This window comes from Anopheles cruzii, chromosome 3 (genome assembly GCF_943734635.1).
Source record: "Anopheles cruzii chromosome 3, idAnoCruzAS_RS32_06, whole genome shotgun sequence".
In the NCBI taxonomy this organism is placed as follows: domain Eukaryota; kingdom Metazoa; phylum Arthropoda; class Insecta; order Diptera; family Culicidae; genus Anopheles; species Anopheles cruzii.
In genome coordinates, this window is record NC_069145.1 from 5,206,046 (window position 1) to 5,228,079 (window position 22,034).

At 52.7% G+C, this 22,034-nt stretch overlaps 4 protein-coding genes across 5 annotated transcripts; 3 read left to right on the plus strand and 1 right to left on the minus strand.

The window, feature by feature from the left end:
• The first annotated feature begins 318 nt into the window (after positions 1–318).
• On the plus strand, positions 319–10,118 carry LOC128275222 (uncharacterized). The gene is made up of 9 exons (XM_053013645.1): positions 319–1,877; positions 1,945–2,130; positions 2,197–2,451; positions 8,119–8,304; positions 8,368–8,631; positions 8,695–8,964; positions 9,053–9,316; positions 9,387–9,593; positions 9,657–10,118. Exons 1-9 carry the CDS (start codon positions 319–321, stop codon positions 9,916–9,918), a joined length of 3,453 nt encoding a protein of 1,150 aa, XP_052869605.1. The 3' UTR covers positions 9,919–10,118.
• Positions 10,119–12,047: 1,929 nt separating this feature from the next.
• LOC128272831 (histone acetyltransferase Tip60) lies at positions 12,048–13,984 on the plus strand. The gene is made up of 5 exons (XM_053010713.1): positions 12,048–12,150; positions 12,418–12,547; positions 12,625–13,449; positions 13,528–13,690; positions 13,767–13,984. Exons 1-5 carry the CDS (start codon positions 12,109–12,111, stop codon positions 13,981–13,983), a joined length of 1,377 nt encoding a protein of 458 aa, XP_052866673.1. The 5' UTR covers positions 12,048–12,108; the 3' UTR covers position 13,984.
• Positions 13,985–14,352: 368 nt separating this feature from the next.
• On the minus strand, positions 14,353–15,916 carry LOC128272313 (splicing factor 3B subunit 4). Of its 2 annotated transcripts, XM_053010099.1 has the most exons (3): positions 15,883–15,916; positions 14,724–15,722; positions 14,353–14,681 (listed from the first exon to the last, which is right to left on the minus strand). In XM_053010099.1, the coding sequence occupies exons 1-3, from the start codon at positions 15,914–15,916 to the stop codon at positions 14,512–14,514; spliced, it is 1,203 nt and encodes a 400-aa protein (XP_052866059.1). In that variant the 3' UTR covers positions 14,353–14,511. The 2 variants fall into 2 exon arrangements, with proteins under 2 accessions (XP_052866059.1, XP_052866058.1); XM_053010098.1 differs by having other exon boundaries at positions 14,353–15,722.
• Positions 15,917–16,212: 296 nt separating this feature from the next.
• On the plus strand, positions 16,213–20,206 carry LOC128275226 (ATP-dependent DNA helicase DDX11). The gene is made up of 5 exons (XM_053013649.1): positions 16,213–18,093; positions 18,156–18,353; positions 18,425–19,094; positions 20,033–20,065; positions 20,184–20,206. Exons 1-5 carry the CDS (start codon positions 16,213–16,215, stop codon positions 20,204–20,206), a joined length of 2,805 nt encoding a protein of 934 aa, XP_052869609.1.
• Positions 20,207–22,034: the final 1,828 nt, after the last annotated feature.

Genomic DNA, 22,034 nt, shown 5'->3' on the forward strand with positions numbered 1-22,034 from the left:
CTCTCGGTCTCTCGGGCTCGATGATGCAAACGGTTAATGAGGATTGTACAAATGAGTCGTGTCGGTCCAAGGGTGCGCCAACCGAGCTCATGGATCATCTTGCAGCAGCATGATCAGCAGTAGCACCTTCTAGCTGCACCACTCTTTTCCGCCCTTAGCGTTGCTGATGATGGCGCGTTGACGCTGTGCCCGCCGTCGTGTAGTGTGCGGAAAGTCGTTAGAAAGGTTGGGACCTTCGCGTAATGTGCCCGGCCCGGCCTGCAGTGTGTGTCTAGCTGCGAAAATCGATATCGACAAATTGTGTGCTCCACCCGGGAGATGGGAGATTGTGTTGAGCGTGCGGGAAACAGCAGCCGTAAGTCACCGTCGCCACTGATCACCGGACTGCCCACGGGTCGTAAGCTTCGAGCCGCCGCAACACGCACCGCCGAGTGTCCGCTGTGCTGGAAGCTTCCGCGGCGAGAGTCAACCCACTGCCCGAACTGTGCCCGCCAGTACTGCCTTCAGTGTATCGAACAGTGGTTTGGCTCCCAGCTCGCCGGGACCCCGGGTGCGATCGTACACTGCCCGAGCTGTCAGTTCCAGCTGTCACCGGATAACCTGATCGAGTGCGCGGCCGATCTGGACAACGGGCTCACGGTCACGAACGGGCATGGTGCGGGGCCGGACACACCCGTGCCCGAAACCGGAACACTGCGGGTTGTGGTGAAGGTGCTCGAAGGTGGCGTGGATGCGCGGACCAACGGGAAGTGTCCGCCGGGAACGGTGGACGAATCCACCAGCTCCACCATCAACAGCAGCAGCAACGGTGGCACGCCGGGTCGCCGGGTAACACGGGTAACGGCGAATGGTTGCGGCCCGGAGAAGATGCTGCTACACGGACCCGTCAATGGCAAACAGCATGGCGGCAGCAAACGCAAGGACCCAGGTACGGTCAGCCGAGCACCGGTTACCACACTACCGAACGGCGGCTCCCTGTCCCCGGAAAAGTCGCCCCAAGTGGGGCAGAAGAAAAAGGAACACCCCCCGGTGGAGAATGGACGGCTCGGGGGGTCCCCCGAACCACACCCAGTCTGCAATGGCGTTCACTCCGAGGACGGTACACTGGATCCGGTTGTTGCGTGTGTGAACGGTCCGATCGACGACTCGAACCGACAATGCAACGGAAAGGTAACACAGCATGAAGAACTGAAACCCGCGCGAAAGAATGGCTACCGCAAGCGCGTGGAGGAAGTGACAGCTGTCAGTCTGTCAACAACGGCGGCCAAAAACACAGACCCTCAACCAGATCCTGCTCCAAAGCAGAACGGCACGCCATCGGGAACCGGGAATGGAGACAACTTCTGTGCGATCCACGCACTGCCGGTGCTATTCTTTTGCCTGTCCTGTAACGGGTGTATCTGCGAGACGTGTGCCCTGCACGATGACACGCACGCGGAGCACACGTTCAAGAAGATCACCACCATGTACGACAGCAAGATGGAGAAGATACGGCACGAGTTCGGCGGCATCCAGGCGTACCTGGCCGACGTCGGCACGGTGCTGCGGGCGATCGAGCAGAACATCGACTGGGTCCGCGGCTCGAAGGCCCGCAAGCTGCAGGAGCTCAGCCAGCTGCTGCACACCGAGGCCGAGAACATCGAGCGCCAGATACAGGCCAAACTGACACTGCTCCAGCGCCAGAAGGACTCGGTCTCAACGGAGATCGCGCGTGTCACCGGGGCGTACCGGAGGCTGGAGAGCGAGCTCCAGTCTTGCCCAAAGCCCGAGCTACTCTTCAAGGACGATGACTTTTTGCGGCGCTGCAGCCGACTGATCGAACTGCCGGCTTCGAAGTCAGCGTTCCGCCACGAACATGTTCCCGTCGACTTGGACTGGTAAGTGCCTAAGTGTTGTGGTTGACTACCGGGCTCACGACTGACGATGGTCCTTCCGGTTTTTCAGCGAGTTCGTTCCGGAGTTCCGCTCGGAGGTGTTCGTGGTGAAAAACTATCACGCGATCGAGCCGATGGACGAGTGCCGGACGTCGGATGTGCTGCGCGACGTGGTCGGCTTTGGCTGGCGGTTGCATATCTGGAAAAGTGATCACCTGTCGGTGACGCTCATAATGACCGATGGCATCAACGGACGGTGAGTGGGCAGCGGCGTGTCCTGCGGCCAGCGCGATTGTGATACCCCTTCTCTTACGCTACCCAGGTACGAGTACTGCATCGAGCTGATGCACGAAGATCCGGCCAAAGCCATCCGACTGACGCAGGTCGATCACTTCGAGCTACACCAGACCGGCCCGGTGCACGATCTGATCGAGAACGAGCAGCTGGAGGTGGAGCGTTTTCTGAACGCCCAAGACGACTCGCTCCAGATCCGGTTTTCGGTCCGCCCGCCCACGATCGTCATGGTCAGCCGATACCAGCAGGAGTTTATCGACCGGTTCATGAAGCACAACATCAAGTGAGTTTTCGGTCGGTTGCCGTTCCGGTTTAAAATTCTACTCCCTTCGCTGATTCTATGGTCATGGCTCAATTCGTGTGGACTTCCGAGCGACGCAAACGCCGGTGACCCGGCTAACGAGATGCCGGAAACTAATTATCCAATTAGTTAGGCGACGCCGGGAAGTGATCGTGCGCATTCCTTCCTCGCACACATAAACCAGACAGATACTTATCCGCGGTGTGCTTATTAGTGCTCAGCACACCATCCGGACACCATCTTCCGGAGAAAACTGCTTTTTCGCACTGCCGTGGCAGGGGCTGAACCCTACCGACGGCTGCAGCGTTTCGGTTCTGACACACGATCTTTTAAAATGTTTTCCCTCGCCGGCAGAACGGCGGCAGTGTCGAGGTGCTCCAATCTCCGGGCCGAGCATCTGGGATCGGTGGCTAATGCGCGAAAGTGCACCCAGATCAATCATGAGCAATTTTAATTGGTCCCCTCGGATGCAGCACGAGAGCATTCCGCAGAGATTCTCGGCCGGACGCCGGCGGTCGCGCGGCGGCAGCCGGTCACTTGTGGCGTAAAAATAGTCCGCCCGACCCGGCTCGTCGGTACGAGGTATTTGAAGTGCTGCGGATCACGTGCTTCCCAAAACACGTGTGGGAGTGCACCACCGTTGGTTGGTTCTGCTCACGGATTCACGGAAATGATTCACGTCATGAGGTCACGAGGAGCTCGCAAACCCTTTCCCTTCCCGAGAGCTCCTGTCGGTGGTCGCAAGTCTCGCAGCCCTCTCGGCAGGCTCGGCTCGGGTCTGCCGCCGTCTGGCGCAGTTTAGAATAATTGAAGTCACCAATTGGAACATATTAATTTGATGTAACGCTAATTGCCAACCCGAGCGGTTGGCCCCACCCTGAGCGAACGAACGAACGAAACAATGGCGCAGGACGCAGGATGAAAGTAGTAGGTTTCCGACCCCACCGATCACTGGTTCTGCTTTGGATCTGCTTGCCTGCTGCTGAGTGGCAGTTTAGAGAAGCACCTGCATAGGCGCGCGGTGGCCCGAGTCGTTGTGACGTCCGTTCGCTGACTAGCGCTCGACGTCGTTGACGTGCGTTGTTGGCGTGAAGTCAATTAGCGCATACTGGGCCACCCGCGGACTGGGCGCGGTTTTTCGCGCGGTGACCGAAAGGTTTTCGGCCAACCCGGCCAAGAACCTTACACACAAACGAACCCATTCGCACACACACATGGATGGCGAACAACGTGAGGCTTTCTGTGGTCCGTTTGGTCCATGCGTTGTGTTACACAGTGGAGTGTGAAACACTGCGTGCAGCAGACATTGGGGCAGGGTCGTCTGAAAAACTGGCCATATGGTTGATTGTACGTAAAATTAAAGCGGATTCTTGAATGGCTACCACATCACCGCTTCAAACGGGCTTCACGGATTGCTTCGATGTTCGCTGGTAGCATCAATGTTTCATTTGATCAGGTTTTAGTACATGATGGCTTTTATGCATTGGAATATTGTTCTCAACAAAATCGATTCGTATAGAATAAACCGAGAACAAAGGAGATTCTACTCATTATCTCGTGTATGAGCTTAGTTGGGCCGATTGAATTCTCTATTAATATCTGTATTATTATCATTATATCGTGTAACTCTACTATAATATAGCAGAAAGGAAACTTTACGATTGCTTTTATGAATTTGTTGTTCAGGTTCAGTTTTGATTTTCTATTTGAAAAGACTAATTTGTAAAGTAAAGGAGAGGATTTGTTTATCAGGCCATGTCGTAATGACGTCATTGATCTACCGATACTCCTAGATATTTCTCGAACCGCCCCTAGGATATTTAAATGTTATTTATGATAAAAACTCTAATACATTCGGTTTACACATTTTTATTCCTCTTGACAAACCTATCAATAACATTTATATTTGATTGCATATAAGTACTGCACCATTTGGCGTGATGGCCGTGGATGTTGTAGTCGAATCACGCGAAATGAACTCGAAATCTGCATTTCGAGTGCTTCTAGAACATGTTTTAGAACAAGCATTTTCTGGGCGCTCAGAAGTTGTGCAACAAGAGTTGAAAAATGTCCTACATTGAATGAATGAAAAATGATCTACCTGCTGTCAAATATGTGCTCCTGTTCCTCCCCGATGCCCGTCGGACAAGCCGGATTTTATAGTTGCCAAAAAAAGACATACAACGAGAAAAATGGAAATTAAAATGACACAATTAACGCACCAAGAATACCAACCCCCAGCTGTCCCATATCAACCTGTGGCCAACAGCGAGAGGAAAACCCCTTTTCCTTTCGCCTACAACTTTCTCCTTTTGCGAACGGCGGGCGGGTGGCCCGAACGGCCCACGCCTAGGATGCGCGTCCGAGCATTATTACGAGGCGCAGCTGTAAATCATTTTTCTACCTCCGCTCGGCACCAACTTTATAACGTCCTTACGCCGTCCAAAGTATCTCAAGTGGCGCAATTTTGAGGAACGGCCAGATTTGAAACTTTTTACTGCACGCACCTACACCGCTTACCGTGGGTCGGTGGGTTATTAGTGGAGGCCACTCGGCGTCCTGACTGCGGGGTGCTTTAAAGTAGATAAAAGTGTGTGGCTTGACTTCCTTTGGCTTTCCTTCGGCGCAACGGAGCCGTGTCAGCCGCGGTGTGCTTTCAAATGGTGTGTTAATTATGTTCTATTTACACTGCGTATGGGACCGCCGGCTGATGGGCCCACGATGATGCAGCAGCAGCTGATGGCAGTGTTGATATTTCGGCGGATCCCTCTGAGATGCCGTTTGATGAATGTTTGTTGCTTTAATTTTAATTGCACTCCGTGGTGCCGTAGAGCCGTTCTGATCGCGATGGAGCACGCAAACGCTAATCATTTCAACGCTCTGCTTCGTCTAGCAGAATGGCGCAACAGTAGTATTTAAGCAAGGATCCTACAGAAGCCAGTGTTTAGAGAACTAATGGCATATGTTTTTAATATTCGCTGGTGGCACCGTGCGTCGATCGGTCGATAAGCATGTCCTCTCGAGCAAAGACGGTAGTCTGCGCCGGTTCAAGTGAAAGCCTGCGGCGATCGAAGGTTGTTTGCTTTCCTGTCAAACGTCTGCTCGAGAGGCTGCTCGAGAGGCTGCTTGAGTCGAACTAATTTGTACAAAACACTGTTCCTCGCGCTTCACGACAGCTTCATGGGCGCCTTTTTTCTTACTCTCTCTACCCTTTCACAGTTCATTCACGATCCCCGGCACTGAACCGCACGTTAATGCGTTACCCTGTTTTCTTTCCGCGCCGCCCCGGGGGGCTCACTCTGTTGGCCCGATTTTTCGCCTTCGGTGCATAGTGCACGGTGAATAGGTCGAGCAGCTCGTAAACGACGCCACATAGCTCGAACCGTTCGATCGTGATCACGCACGATCACGCTGGTGGCTGTTAACAACATGCCCCACAGACAACCATTAGCAGCGCTGCGTTTGGCACAGTTTATTCTTTTTTTTTTCGCAAACATCGCGCACACAGTGGCGCCATTGTTGGCTGTGGTGTGCTGAGGGTTTCACATTTTTGGCAAATGCAAATCAGAAGACGGCGAAAGTTTTTATTTCTTACGCGAGCTCTAATGGCAATGATGCGAGATTTTGTTTTGGCTTTTTATTACAATTTTCCATGAGTTTTTTCATTCAAACACTGCTTTTGAAATTTACCTTATTTTAGCCGACATTCATCACAAAATGCTCTTTAATGATTTCTTGAAGCTCCTCACATGGTCCTGGCCACCAACAAACGTTGTTTAACGTTCTAGAATTAAAAGAATTTTCCTAACTGGCAACTGTCTATTAAACCATTCTATATATTTTAGGTGGAGATCTTATACCCATAAGGACATTAACTAACGGTTAGACCCTGAGCTATATTGTCGTCCATTTCAACAACATGTGACCACATATGATGTGGGAAAAAGTAATTAAAAGTAATAATTCAAAATGGTCGACATAACCACCGTTTAGCCTACAGGGGATATTATGGACCTAAATCGCGCATTCTGACCCCAACGGCCAAATATAGCACGCCGGCCAACAACAACTTGTTGCTAATAGTTCACTCTCCAACCATAATTTGCTCTGTTCGCATCGCCATTTCGGGACCGGATAATTTGGCCGACCGGATAATCGATCGTTCAGCTCGATCCCGCTAGGGATTTAATTGGTCGCTCAATTGAATGTTTATGAGCTTTTACGCACACACACACGTGCCCGTAATGTCGCCTGTCTGTCGCAGCATCTCGCGCACAGCATACTTGACCCACTTCGCCGCGTGTCGCCCCTTCGTCCGTCCGAAAACGTGGCTAACGCGGCCAAATGAGAATAGAGGAGTGAAAAATCGACTTTGGACAATCGCGCCCGGTATGTGTGCCGTGGTCCGTCCGACGCGGACTGCGGTTGTACAACATAAAAGTGCCGTGCGTGCGGTGGTAACCTCGCGTTAATTGAATGCTCCAAATTGGGCGCTCGTCGTGCGGGGAAGATGTTCGGTGGCGGCGCAAGATGAGCCACAGTGTGAGCGCTGCATATTACCCTGTGAGGTCCCTGTGAGGCCGGATCCCTATGGGGCCCTCGTAGCCTCGGAGGCCGCCGAAACTGACTCGTTGTATGACGCGCAAAATTGGTCCAAAACCCGCGGGCACCGCTGGCACCTCTCTATGCGGGGTTAGTTGTTGGTGATGGTCCACTGCCAATCATCCGGCCGACCGGTCCGAATTGAAACCATCAATTTGATGCTGTAGAACCCCGCCGTCCGCCCTGCCCCGAGGTTTATTGAGCCACGTTCAAACAATGAACCGTTTGGGTGGCTCATCTCCATCCACGGTCCGCGTAACAATCGACCGACACTGCACACCCCGGTGCACTCGGAGAGCTCGCAGCCATTTACGGGTTACAGGTTTGCATCATAATTACCCCCCGCGCGCGGGCTTAGACCGACTCCGGCCGAGATCTCCCGCCAGGTCGGGTGTCATTTAGTGTCTTTCGCGACGGTTCCTTTCTGCTGCCCGGCCTCTCACAAACTGTGGAGCTTTCCATGGTCCATTAAGATCGTAGCCGAGGGTGTATTGTAGCCGTCAGACAGGCAGGCCCCCCCCCCCCTCCCCCCACAGAGTCCCTTCCCCCGGACTGTGGTGGTAAATTGATATTTTCGCTTAACCCGGGTGACGTGTCCGGCTGACGGCTCGCTATCGGATTCGAGTCTTGGGTGTTTGAAATTGGAAACCACCGCCGTCAAATTTGGGTAATTATGCGTCGCGATCGCGGTGTTTTCGGTGCGGTTTGTGGCGCTGACAAGGTGATCGCTCTTGTTGCGGTAACGACAATCATCACAGCGTTTAGTGATGGCGGCAATTAGGGCGTTAGTTGGGCAAAAAACGCTGTCACGCACTGCACTTATGTGGAGCAAGAAGTGGAGCTCGTGGCGTCTGGAGACAATTGGATGAGTGATTAATCACGCGCTTGACAAACCCATGGTTGAACCGTTTTGTCCGAAGTTCGGTCTAACTCAGATCGAACCTCAGATTGCAACAGAAACGGACCAGATGAGAGCAGCGGGACCACATCGCGATCGTATCGAGTTGTCTGGTTGTCTGGAATTTTGATTTGTTTACCTCTCGGCAGCGAATACGACAGTAACGTCATCACGATCTGCAACATTCGCGACCCGACCACGTCGATCGTACTGTCGAAGCAGTACACCGATACGGTCGGATCGCGCTGGCGGCTCAACGTGTATCCCAAAGGCAACAACACCAACCAACGGTACCTCAGCACGTACGTCGAGCTGTGCGACGGTATCGCCGGAAAGTAAGCATCATGGAGCGTCCCCAAATCTTGCCCTAATTGATGATCACCCTCGCCCGCCCGCAGATATCAGTACACGGTGGAGCTCCTGCACGACGACGTGACGCGACAGGTAAAGTTCCAATCGGAGGACCACTTCCAGGTTGGCGAAATCCGCGGCTACCAGAAGTTTATCCACGTGCGGCGACTGCTGGAGGAGGGCTACCTGAGTGAGGATGGGTCCATACTGATACGGCTCTCGATCCGGCCAGCGACGCTTGCCTTGCGCTGTCAGTACCAGGAGGAATACCAGACCGTCAAGGAGGAGAAGCTACGCACTCAGTTCACGGGGTATGTTCACACTTTGCCACGCCCGGTGCCGGTCCCTAACCTGTCTGAAACCCATCTGTGTAGTCAACTAAGCCAACAGCAGGCACGGATAAAGAGCCTCACCGATGACAGTGTGGCGCTGCAAGCCCTCTCGTATCCCGAGTACGCGTCCAACATCTTCGTCGTGCGCAACTTTGCCGCACTCCGGGCGGCACAGGAAGACATCTGTTCGGACAACGCGTACGACGATCTGGGCTGCTGCTGGCGGCTGATCGTGTACGCCAACGGGGACAAGGATGGGCGCGACGAGTGGCTGAGCGTGTACCTGAGACTGCTAGAAGGCATTCCGGGAAGGTGAGGAAGATCCTCGAGCGTGTTTTATTGGTTCGGGTGTGTTTTCACGGGTGCCGATGTCCGGTTTTCCAATCCATCCAATTCTCAGTTACGAGTACTGCGTGGAGCTGCTGCACAACGATGCTGCTAAAACGGTCAAAATGGAGGGTACACAGTCGTTCGACATTCAGGAGCGGTTCGGATGGACCCGGTTCGCACGGCTAGACTGGATCTGCGCCAACGGCTTCGCCAGCGAGGAGCACGACGCGCTGTACTTTAGGTTCTCTCTGCGACCCCCAAACTACAAGGCTAAGTGCGAGTACCAGCAGCTCCTGCGGGTGGAAGCGAAGCGAGAATGTGAGCTACTCAGACGGTAAGGCGGGTCCCATCGGATCGCTCCGGGCTTCGGGTCATATTATTCCTTTTCAACCCCTTTCAAACAGAGAACTGATTCCGGCGTACAGCACGATGACGTACACGCTGCGCAACTTCTCCGACATGCAGCGGAAGGATAGCTTCATCTACTCGGACCCACTGGTCGACGATCTGGGCTTCACGTGGCGGCTGCTGATCTATCCCAACGGGCACAGCGAGGGCCGCGGGAATCACCTGACGGTCTACTTGATACTGTTCGAGGGAGTGTCCGCCAGGTAGGTACCGGACGCCACACCACGCATTGGCCAGCGCTTACTACTCTTGCGTTTCCCTCGCAGCAGGTTCGAGTACCGCGTGGAGCTACTGCACCACGGCAATCCGACCGCCAACATCAAGATGGAGGGCGTGAATGTGTTCAAGCTGAAGAAAATCTGGGGTTGGCCACAGTTCATCCACCACGAGCGGTTGCAGGAGGAGGGCTACCTGGACCAGGCGGCCGACACCCTCGAGCTGCGACTGTCGATGTGCCCTCCGGACATCAAGCTAAAGTGTGCCTACCAGCAAGAGTTTATTCGCAAGCTCAAGGAAACCCAAAAGTAGGTCTGCCCCCTGCTAGCGGTGGAGTGCCCCCGCGAAGGGGAGCAACCGGTGGCCGAACGGCTGCTTTACGACCACAGTGCGTCGGTGGGGTCGGGTCGGTCGGTCACCTCCAACGTACTGCCATAGTAAACGGTGTTAGGGAACGGGGAACGTTCGCGGACGGTTGACAAGACGTCATGTTTCCGCTGAAACGTGTACAAAATGACCGACCACAGCGAGAGAGAGAGAGAAAGTGAGTGAGTGAGTGAGTGAGAGTGAAACCAAAGCGAAAACAAACCCAATAACAAATCGAAATCGAAAACGTGGCCAGAAGTAGTGTACATTGAAGAACCACTCAATAGTGGAGAGCGCGTGTACCCTGGAACACTGGGGGCCCCGGCGAGCGCCGGTCAAAAAGTGCCACTGACGGAGGCGGAATTAAACACGGAATGCGTCGACGAACCGAGCGGTGTCCGGTGGATTTAGGTGTTTAGAGATTTTTAATACGATTTTTCATCTTTAATAGCCGTGCCATGCGGTCGGAGAGGTAGAATAAATCAAGCGCCGCCGGGGTGCCGGTGTCGCTAGACGAAGTCGGGCCGCGAGACGAAGAACACTGGGCGCGAAAAAGAAAGCCGAACAGGAATAGAGTAGCAGCACCGCTCCGCACCGACACGCGTGATGCCGTGTGATGATCATGATCGAGGGGTTTGTAGCTATATTTTTAGCATAAATGTGTAAGGAATTCGATACGCGGGTCGGGACGGCGGCGACAAACGATGCGCGAGATGGATGACAGACAGAGCGAAAGAGAGAGAGAGACAGAGCGAGAGGGTCACCGAGCAAACGAGCGACGCGTTCGCGAATCTCTCCGGCCCGCTACGATCCGCGAACGCGCGAACTTTGCTGGGTGGCCACCCGACGCCACCCGGCGACCCCGGTGTAACAGCAGAAAGCAATAGTCGGAAAAGAAAAGAAAATAGAACTAATTTTCCTCTAATCTGACACGGAGCAGGAACGGGGCCAACGGGGCCTGTGCGGGTGACTTCTCTCAAGCGTCAAGCTTACAGGAAGCGCGTAAAATGCGCGCGCGACTGCCTGAGTGGCTCGGCGTGCTTTACGATGTTCCTTCTTCTTAATTCGCCCGCGCACGAACTAGGATGTGGCACGGCACGGTGACCTCGCGACGGCAGAATGGTCCCGTTGGTAGAATTGTATCGAATATTTGTTTGCTCGATTGTCTCGTTGTTCGCGGCTCGTTGTGCCAGCGGAAACACGGGGCTGTAAGAAAGGTTGTTTTGTTGGTGGTCCGCCCCGCGTTCCCGTTTTTTTTTCGTTCTGATTTTTCTGTATATTATGGTTTTCGAATGCTTCTATTTTTTTTTTGTTAACATTTCATAATCCTTGACTGGTAGGGTTCGTTATGGCCACAGCTCGCGCGGTTGGCTGGCACGGTTTTGGGTAGAGAGCGAATAGCGAAAGCGATTTTTGTTAAATAAAAGAAAACTCCCCCCAAAAAATCCGTATCCGCTCAATGGTCCGTGTTTGAGAGTGAAGCGACAACATAGAACAAGCATTAAAAACAGGTCAACAGGCGGACAAGGCGGGCGTAAAGTTATGACTATGATTTGGACTACTGTCTCAACGGTGTGCGGAAGATGAATGGCTCAACGTCGCAGAAATTATGGTACTTTGTGGTCGGAAGGGAGCGAACATTTGTCGTGAGTGAAGAATGCTGTTGGTCGCTCTCTTCCAATTTTGCACTACACGACGCAGAACATGTTTTATTTTTTCGGCGACGGCGACTAGCGATTAAAAATATAATAAAGCGATATTTTGAGAATACTTGCTGGGCAGCTTCTTTATTTGGGGTAACCGTTCGAAATGGTTCCAATTTCAAATTGAAACTGTCTAAGGATTAATTCTACTTATTCAACAATTCATTTCTATTGCAAACGGTAATTTTTCGTAAGTGTAATTTTAATACCAAAGAAATCGTGTTTACAATGAATACTTTTCGGCTCACCCTCGGCGTTCGGTACGAGTCCGGAGGAAAACTGTCACAACTGGCAGCACTGCTCTCGGCGACGCGCTTGTTGTCAAAACCCGTTCGCGGACGCGAACTGTCAAAACAAAATACAGCAAAAAGTACAAACTGCGGCTCTTGCGGGGCGTTTTGGGATTGTTTTTCAGCGAAATATTCACAGAAAAATGGATTCCGAAGACGCGGCGCAGACGATTTACGACTCGGCGGTAAGTGGGGCACCGATTGCACGGTGGAATAATGATGCCCGTCGTGTCCGTGGCCCCGAGCGGAGCGTTCCCGTCCAGTCGTCGATGGATGTAAACAATGCGCTTCCCGCTGCTGCTGTTGTCCTGCACTGTGTCCGATGGCGGGGAAACAGTTTCGTTCGGATTTCGATTCCACCGAACGACCGGACGTTGAGCGCACGCGAGATGAAACTGACCGCAATCACTTGCCCTTAACGCTTTTATTTTAAAATCCCCTCTCTGTTGCAGTCGTCACTGGTCGAAGGCTGCCGGTTGCCGGTGCGGATGAGCGGAACGAACGATTGGCCACTAGCGGAAATAATAAGCATACGGGAGGGCTCGGACAAGAAATGCTATTACTACGTACATTATGTAGACTGTGAGTATGGGGCGCGGGGCGTGCACTCCCGGATCCCGGAGCACCGGATTCACCGGGCCCCTGTTGGTTCGTTTCAGTTAACAAACGGTTAGACGAGTGGGTGACGGAAGAGTATCTCGATATGCGGAAGGTGCAGTTCCCGCGCAAAGATGGCATGACGACCGGACAGAATACGGGCGTCACGACACCGAAACGATTACCACCCGCCCTCAGTCTGTCCCGTCCGCCCAGCCCGGTGCAAACGCCCGAGATCGTGAACGTGAACGGTGGCGCGGTGCTCGAGGCTGCGCTGCAGAAAAAGATTAGCCGCAAGCGGAAGGCGGTTTCCACCGAAAACGAGGACTCCGAGGACGTACCGTTGACGCCGACGCCCCGCCAATCGGGCAGTATGGTGGCGCACCACGACGACGTGGTGACACGCATGAAGAACGTGCAGCTGATCGAGCTCGGGAGGCACCGGATCAAACCGTGGTACTTCGCACCGTACCCGCAGGAGATGTGCACGATGTCGTGCATCTACATCTGCGAGTTCTGCCTCAAGTACCGAAAGAGCCGCAAGTGTTTGGAGCGCCACACGAAAAAGTGCAACCTGCGGCACCCGCCCGGCAACGAGATCTACCGGAAGGCCACGATCAGCTTCTTCGAGATCGACGGGCGGAAGAACAAAAGTTACGCCCAAAACCTCTGCCTGCTCGCGAAGCTGTTCCTCGACCACAAAACGCTCTACTACGACACGGACCCGTTTCTGTTCTACGTGATGACGGAGTACGACGCGAGCGGGTTCCACATCGTCGGGTACTTTTCGAAGGAAAAGGAAAGCACCGAAGACTACAACGTGGCGTGTATACTGACGATTCCACCGTACCAGCGCAAGGGCTACGGAAAGCTACTGATAGAATTTAGTAAGGCCGCCACGAAACACAACGAAATCTCGCGAAACGCCGTAACACGGAATCTCCGTTGTTGTTTTCCCGTTCCAGGTTACGAATTATCGAAATTCGAGGGTAAAACGGGTTCACCGGAGAAGCCACTGTCCGACTTAGGGTTACTGTCGTACCGCAGCTACTGGGCGCAGACGATACTAGAAATACTAATTCTCCAGAAACCGACCGGAGACAACGAAAAGCCACAAATCACGATAAAGTAGGTCCGGGTCCGGGGTTTGGATCCTTTGGGTGGCTTTGGCTTAATCTGACCCCGTTTTTCCCGCGATTTGCAGTGAGATCTGTGAGCTCACCAGTATAAAGAAGGAGGACGTCATCTCGACGCTGCAGATACTGAATCTAATCAACTACTACAAGGGCCAGTACATCATCTGCATCAACAAGGAGACGATCGATCAGCATAAGAAGGCCATGGACAAGCGGAAGATTCGCATCGACTCCAAGTGTCTCCACTGGACACCGAAGGACTGGTCGAAACGATCGAAGTGGTAATACCCGGTCGCGGTCGCGGTCGTCGCCGTGTTGAATCTGCCAATCAATCGTCTCCCGCAGACGATGCTCTTAGTTACAGATCTCCTTTCTTGCATGTGCGCGTGTATTTGTGTGTCGAGCGACTGTCCTGTATGTCGGTGTGCGTTTGAGTGTGTGCGTGTGTGTATGTGGGGGGCATGTTCCGGGAGAGAACACGCGCAGGGGGTACTAATCAATCGTGAAGGGAGGTTTCGCAAAGCGTGCGAGACGCGTGTGGGACACCTCTCGTTTTAAAAGGGAGACATTACGTGGACCATGGCCACGGATGGGTTAGGAAAATAGACACAAAAAACGGGCGTACGATATGTGGTGGGCGCGCGCGAAATGGTATTGATATTCCATTTTATTATTTTCTATTTTGTATTATTATTTGAATGTACCAGCGGAGCGACAAAAAGGAATACATGGCGCCACCGCGCGAAACGGGGTTGGCGTAAGAAGAAGATAGAAGATCCGCGAGTGTTCGATTCCTGTGTGTTGCGTAGTAGTTTAGTAGCCACCGTAGCCTTCGGGGTTGTAGTTGTTCGTTGGTGGTGGCGGAGGAAGACGGGGCTGGGGTGGGAATGCTCCGATCGGTGGTGGGCGAGGTGGGAACCCGGGCATCTGGGGTGGAGGTGGCTGCGGAGGTCGGGCTGAGCCGGGTGGCGGAGGTCGCGGTGCTCCCGGCACTGGTGGCGGTGGAGGGAAGGCCCCCGGTTGGCCCATGGAAGGCGGGAATGCCGGTGGCGGTGGAGGAAATGGGGCCGACGGGGCTGGTGGTGGTGCTGGCACCCCAACCGGTGCCGGTGGCAATGGGGCACCCGTCGGTTGCTGCCACGGTGGCGGAGGAATCATCCTCGGTGGTGGCGGAATGCCCATCGGTGCGGCCGGAAGTGGCGGTTGCGGTTGCACACCCATCGGAGGTGGCAGCGGTGGAGGTGGAATCGCTCCCGGGACACCGTAACCGGCCGGAGCCTGCGGTGGCGGTGGCATCACCGGTGGCTGCGGTAACACGGCGGACGGGTTCGAGGGCGGCGGCGGAGGTGCCATCAGCGGTGGTGGCATCATCGGATGCCCGCCCATCATGCCCGGGTGCATCGACGGGGGCACCGGAGCGTCGGCGAACAGTTGATGCGGACGATCCGCGTGGGACAGGGGATTCTGCGCCGCCAGCAGACGCTCGGCGGCCGATCCGTGCCGTTCGCCCTTCGAGTCCTTCTTGAACGCGTACGACACGGAGATGGGTCGATTGCAGAGATACTGTCCGTTCATCGCGTCCATGGCCGCATCCGACGCTTCGAAGCTGGCAAAGTTGATGAACGCGAACCCCTTCGAGTTGCCCGTCTCGGGGTCACGCATAATCTTGGGCGTCTGCAGGATCACACCAAACGCGGAGAACGTGTCGTACAGGAGCTTCTCGTCCACCTCCAGGTCGAGGTTGCCGATGAAGATGTTGGCGCCCACATCGAGGCTCTTCTGGTGTGCCGACGCTTTGTTCACGCGGATCGGCTTACCGTACAGCTTGATCATGTTCATGATTTTGATCGCATAGTCCGCGTCCTCTTCGCCCAGAAACTCCACAAACCCGTACCCCTGGTGCATCTGCGTAACGCGATCCTTCGGCATGTGCACGTTCACTACGGGGCCACTCTGCACGAACAGCTCCCACAGCAGCGTTTCCGTCGCTTTATCATCCAACCCACCGACGTAGATGGTGGCATCTGCAACGAAAACGTAAACAATGAGTTATCCTCGACTCGAAACGCGCGCGCTGTGAAGGGGCTTCCATTATTGCTTTTCTTTGCGCACAAGAATAGCATTCGCGAAACGAGTTAAGCTAACGACGGATCGAATCGGTTCTCTATTGTACGAGATATTTACCTTGATTACGCTCCGCAATCGGACCGGCTGCCATTGTTATGTTGCTGCGATTGATTGGTGAAGCCAAAACATGCGTGATGACAGTTGTCAGTTCCAAGAATGGCCGAGTGAGGTCGCTTCCATCGTGCGTTACACCGTTACGCATGTAACGCAGTGTGCTGTCAAATGCATTTTGCGCGCGAAACTGTTCCGACGGGTACACAATAACATCCAAATCGGATCGAATAGCGAGGAAAACCGGCTCAAAATGTAGGATTTTTACCGCGAACGGGTGTTTGTTATGTGATACTAGGAGACGGTGTTGATTGTGAAATAAACTCCGCACGCAAAATGGCTCCGTTCAAACCGACAAAGCAGCTAAAGTGTCCCGAAACAGGGGCAGAGTTTGCGTTTCCATTTCCACCGTACGACATACAGTTGGATCTGATGAAAAGTCTCTACACCGTGCTGAGCAACGCGGGGATCGGTATTTTCGAGAGTCCGACCGGAACCGGCAAATCGCTCAGTTTAACGTGCGGCTCCCTATCGTGGCTCAAGGACTACGAACGGGCGGTGGATGAGGAACTGTGCACCAAGATCGATGGCCTGCGAAAGGACATTGCCGCTTTGGAGAAAGATAATGAGGCATCGAGTGATTGGATTACGGGACAGTACAACGTCATGGGACGGCGGAAGGAACTCGATGAGTTGCAGCACTTTCGCAGCGCGGTGGAAGAGTACAGGAAGCGTTTGGTGGCGATGAAAGATAAAGCTGTGCTGTTGAAGAAGCATTGGATAACGGCCAAGGACGCAGCAAGCGACGGTGTGCTGAGGCAGGATATCGCGCATCAGGATGTGATCCTCGATGAGGATGAGTTTCTCCTCGCAGACGACAGCGGAGGAAGTGACGAAGAGTTGGAGTCAAACCGGCACGAAGTGGACGCGGAACGATACCGACCGGTTCAGGTGATATTTTGCAGCCGGACACACTCCCAACTGTCTCAGGTGGTAGGCGAGGTGAAAGGAACGCAACATGTCGCGGATCTGCGTTTGATGTCGTTGGCTTCACGGCAAAGTCTTTGCATCAATCCGGAGGTGCGCAAACTGAAGAGCAACAGCCTTATTAACGAGCGTTGTTTGGAGCTCCAGAAGAAGGGTGGCAAAGGTAGATCGGACAGCAAAGAAGCGGGAGGATCCAAGAAGCGCCGCAAGGTCGCCCAAAGCTGTCCCTTTTACAACCAACGGGCGATCGAGGGACTGAAGAACGGCACCTTGTTCGAAGTGCCCGACATTGAAGACCTAGTGAAGGCAGGCAAACGGGAAAAGGCATGTCCATATTATGCTTCACGCGCGGCAATACCGGACGCCCAGGTGCTGATGGTTCCGTATCAGCTGATCCTACACCGGCGCACCCGTCAGCAGTCCGGCATTGATCTGCGCGATTCGGTTCTCATCATCGACGAGGCGCACAATTTGCTCGACACGATCGCGGCCATACACAGCCAGGAGCTGAGTCGGGGGCAGCTGCAGCATGTGAAGACGCAACTTGCGGCCTACAAAGCGCGTTACTTTGCACGCTTTACATCGAAAAACCTGCTCCGCATCAATCAGCTAATATTCGTGGCCACACGGCTGGAAGGGTTGCTCTCTTGCGACTCGAAATCCGCAGAAGCAGGGCGATCATCCCGTATGATCGCCACGCACGATCTTCTGCTTGACAGTGACATCTTTAACCTGGATCTCGTAGATATTCTTTCGTTCTGTGAGCGATCGCGGCTGGCCCAGAAGGTGCACGGCTATGCGCAGAGTGCTCCTCCGGCGCAACTATTGGCCCAAGCAAGTGGCCCCTTGGCGGGTCGCCCAAAAGTGGGTGGATCATCGAAAGCGATCACGAGCGGCTTAAAGTCTCTGTTGAAAACACTCGAAGAGGAAAAGGAACGCAAAATGTCGTCCAAACAGAAGGGCCGCCGGGGAAAATCGACGACCGGGGACAGAGTGGCGGAAGTGGCAGCTTCCGAACAGGAAAATGGTGCCACATCTGCGCCACAGCCACCGACGGCGAACGCTATTCGGCCGTTGATCGCCTTCCTCGAGTGCTTCATCGAGGACGCTGGTGGCGATGGGCGCGTACTGCTAACGTTTGACCCCAAAGATCCATCCCGGTCGTGCATGAAGTATCTCTTGCTGAATCCGGGCGCTCGATTCGAAGAGATTGTGCAGAGCTGCCGATCGGTAATAGCTTCCAGCGGATTAGAACTACGTTTGATTGACTTAACCAGGATTTGTTCGTACAGCTCGTACTGGCCGGAGGCACGATGCAACCGACGGAGGAACTGACTGAACAGATTTTTCGCAACTGTCCCGAGCGCGTAACGATCAAAAGTTATCCGCACGTTGTGCCGCTGGATGCGGTCCGGCCGATCGCACTGGCCCGTGGTCCGACGGGCAAGGAGTTTCTCTTCAACTACGCCAACCGGCAGTGTCCGCAACTCGTGAGTTTTGATCATTCTGATTTTTTCCACTCATGGTGGCGCTGGTCTTCATTGTCCGTCCTTCCATTCAGCTCGACGAACTGCAGTCCACGCTCATCAATCTGTGTTCCATCGTGCCGCACGGTGTGGTGGTGTTCTTTAGTTCGTACGAATATCTGGACCAATTTTGGAAAAGGCTTGAAGCGTCGGGCAACCGGGCACGGTTGGAGGCACGGAAGCGAATGTTCCGTGAGCCACGCAGCACCGGGCAGGTTGAGCAGACACTGGCCGACTACGGGCTGGCGGCCAAGTCGGCCGCCGGTGCGCTGCTGTTTAGCGTCGTAGGCGGCAAGCTGAGTGAGGGGTTAAACTTTTCCGACGAACTGGGCCGTTGCGTGGTGGTGGTCGGAATGCCTTATCCGAATCGAACCAACCCGGAGCTGGCGGAACGGATGCGGTATCTCGATCGGACGCTAACGCAGGGTCCGTCGTCGGCCGGCAGTGAGTATTACGAAAATCTGTGCATGAAAGCGGTCAACCAGTGTATCGGCCGTGCGGTGCGACACATCCGCGATTATGCGGCGGTAGTGCTGTTGGATGCCAGGTACTGCTCCGGTGTGCGCATCCGGCGGAAGCTCCCGATGTGGATCACCGAGCGAATGGTTTACACCGACCGATACGGTCTCGCGCACGGAAGTTTGGTAAAGTTTTTCCGTGACCATAAAGTCAACCTCCGAGCTGAAACGTCCGAGAAAGGGAAGGGTAATTTCGGAGAGGAAGCAGACGCGAATAAAAATGATCGAACATAATACGGACACATTTAGTCTGATGCTGTTTTATATTTTCATTCATCGTTTTTACCACTTTCGACACTGCCGTTCGTGTATCGCTCACGGGAACACACTTGTTCCCACGGTTTTCGTTTGTCATTTTTGCAAAAGAAACATTTTACGGTGTTGGCATGAAGGTTGCTACGATCGTTCGCAAAAACATCGCCATCGTCGGTTCGCTTAGCGGTTTCTCCGGCGATGGTTTGCTGGTTTGCGATGGATGGTTAGGTTAATGTTTCACCGACTTCCATCGCGGCCAGGCCAGATGAATGAATGTGATGTTACCGCAGTTGCCGCACAGTTAACGCCATCGGGTGATAAGCCACCGCGTTTTGCACGCTTACATCGAGTAATCCTAACGTCTCTTTTGCTTGAATTTTCTTTTTTCTGTTTTTGTGCTTTTATTGGGTGGAAGCATTTGGACCAGTAATTTGGAATATCATCATTTAAATATCGTCGCCCGGCTTCCTTTATCCGCCGGCTAAAGTTTTGAGTGCTAGCGAACGGGAAGCGTGCTTGTAGTGAACCGTTTTTTTTTTTTTAACAACATAGTAGTCGATGATAGTGACATTTTTGATGGATGTTCGGTGTGATCAACCCTGGCTATGGGTTGCGGACCCAGGACGATTATGTGAGAGCATTCAGTGACAGGGTGATGCATTTTCGTTTTCCTATTTTCCTATTCTTTATATTTTATGCCCTTCGGTTTAGGAGTTTTCGGGCAGTTTTATCAAACACATTTAAACACGGCTTCGTAACGGGTGTACTTAGTTTGCATTTGCTCAGCGTATAGCGCTCGAAATTAGTAAATAAGGAGATTTCCACACGGGGATCGGGTTCTCTATCGTCATCTGGTTCGCGCATTCGCAGACAACAACATCGAGGCCAACAGGCAGGTACAAAGTAGATAAATTATTCATTCGGTACTTTTGTTTTCACATAGTTCGCTGTGGGTATACTCTATATGCAACAATTATTGGACACCACTAAACTGTTCGTATCTTTGTTTCGTATTCGCTAGGGCGCTACGGCGTTCACCATTGATTGTGAAGCCCCGGTGGCCGGTGGTGGCTGGAAAGCGTTGACGAAAAGGCCAAATCCTAATATCGATGTGTATAGAAATGAAAACTGGAGATCGTTATTGTTCGCTTCGCTTAGTTTTGATTGTTCGCGTGAAACGCCCCTGTGCCAACACTACTGCCACACTTATCCTAGGCTCGATTAAAAAAAAACGGGAGTTTCCTTACTCTCAATAAGACACTGCGTTCATTTGCATTTTGTCTTTCGGTCAGATTTCCTAACCGGAAGTTCATCATCGTTTTGATTTGCACATTCGCGGCCCTGCTTTCGGTTCCGTTTTTATATCACACTTTATACTTGTTTTTCAAATTTCATTTGCGCTCGCCAAAATGAAGCCGTCGTTGCGATCGTGTGCATTAAAAGCAACAATAAAGCCGTCTTGGTTGGTTCCCTCCTGGTTGGGGTGTTCTCGTACACATACTCTACTGCTCTGCCTGGTAGATACAAAAAACCCGGTACACGGTACACTACCATCACTACACACTAAGCCTTAACGATCTGTGTAATATACCGAATGTTAATATGTTTTGTTTTGTCTGTTTTTCTCTCGATTTTTTTTGCTGGTGCTGGTGGTCTTTCTGGTTTTATTAGAAAAAACAAGACACAACTAGTAACATGCATAATAACCTATTCTTCGAAATAGGAAGGCATTTGAACCAGTGTTGATTGGTTATTCAGTTTCTCTAGTATTTTTTCCCCTCTAAATATTCGCGCCAATTTCGCCCCTCCACGCTCAAGCGCTGAAATCCTATCAATTGTAAGGCATATTTTGCGACATTTGGCGCAATTACGTGGCAGCAGCGGAACTTTCCTTTCTAGCTTCACGCGTTTTGCCTTCGTGTTGTTCCACTAAACCTCGCCCTCCGCTGGCTGGTCAGTAGCTTTCAGCCGCAAAACACGTGAAGCTAAGCGTGTAAAACTTTATAACCATGATTTGGAAAATTAAGGCATTCCAGTGGAGGTGCTGTCAGTCCTTTCGGTCCGGTGTGTGCAAGCTTTTTGGGGCCTCCTGTTCCTGTCCACCGAAAGTTTGAGTGTACGAGCGCTTCAACGCTGATTCCCTCCTGATCTGCAGCTGTGATCAGAGAGCTTAAACAGAAAAACAAAACGCCTTTACACAAAACGCACTACCCATTTCGTGTCGGATGCGATTGCGCGTGATTAGTTGTTTTTGTTACTTTTTTTTCATCTTTTTAGCTTTTAACGACAATAATGTAAGCTTCAATAATGTTAATTTATAAATATATATAATATATACTCATGACAGTGTGCAACGCACTACGATCATACTTGTTCGCCCGATCACGCTCTGATTGTTTGTTCGCGGCCGTGCTCTGCTATAATTCTTGCTCCCTTCATCTTGCCGTATCCCTAACACTACAGTATGTCACAGTAAGCTTTCGGTATTAATGATTAATAAATCGAATGTTACCTTATACTAAATTGGTCGCGCTCTATCGCATTCACCCCTAACCGTCGTGTGATGTCTTGCTACTTGTGTGTGATGGCGATGGCCAACAGCGATTACCAGTTTGGGTTCGAATGGTGTTGTTCCGCAGGCAGGTCCTTGCCCCCGTTGCTACCCACGATGCATCCCGGATCCACGATCGGGTGAGCACGAGGAACAGATGTTGGGCGAAGCTTAGGCTTTCGGGTGTTTTAAACATATAATATGCAATAATAATTTAAATACAAATCTATAGCGTAGAAATCATGCTCTCAGCCACGGTAACGCCATGGTAAAACGAATGACGTCTGCCATCGAAATGGAGCCAGTTTTTGGGGACAATAC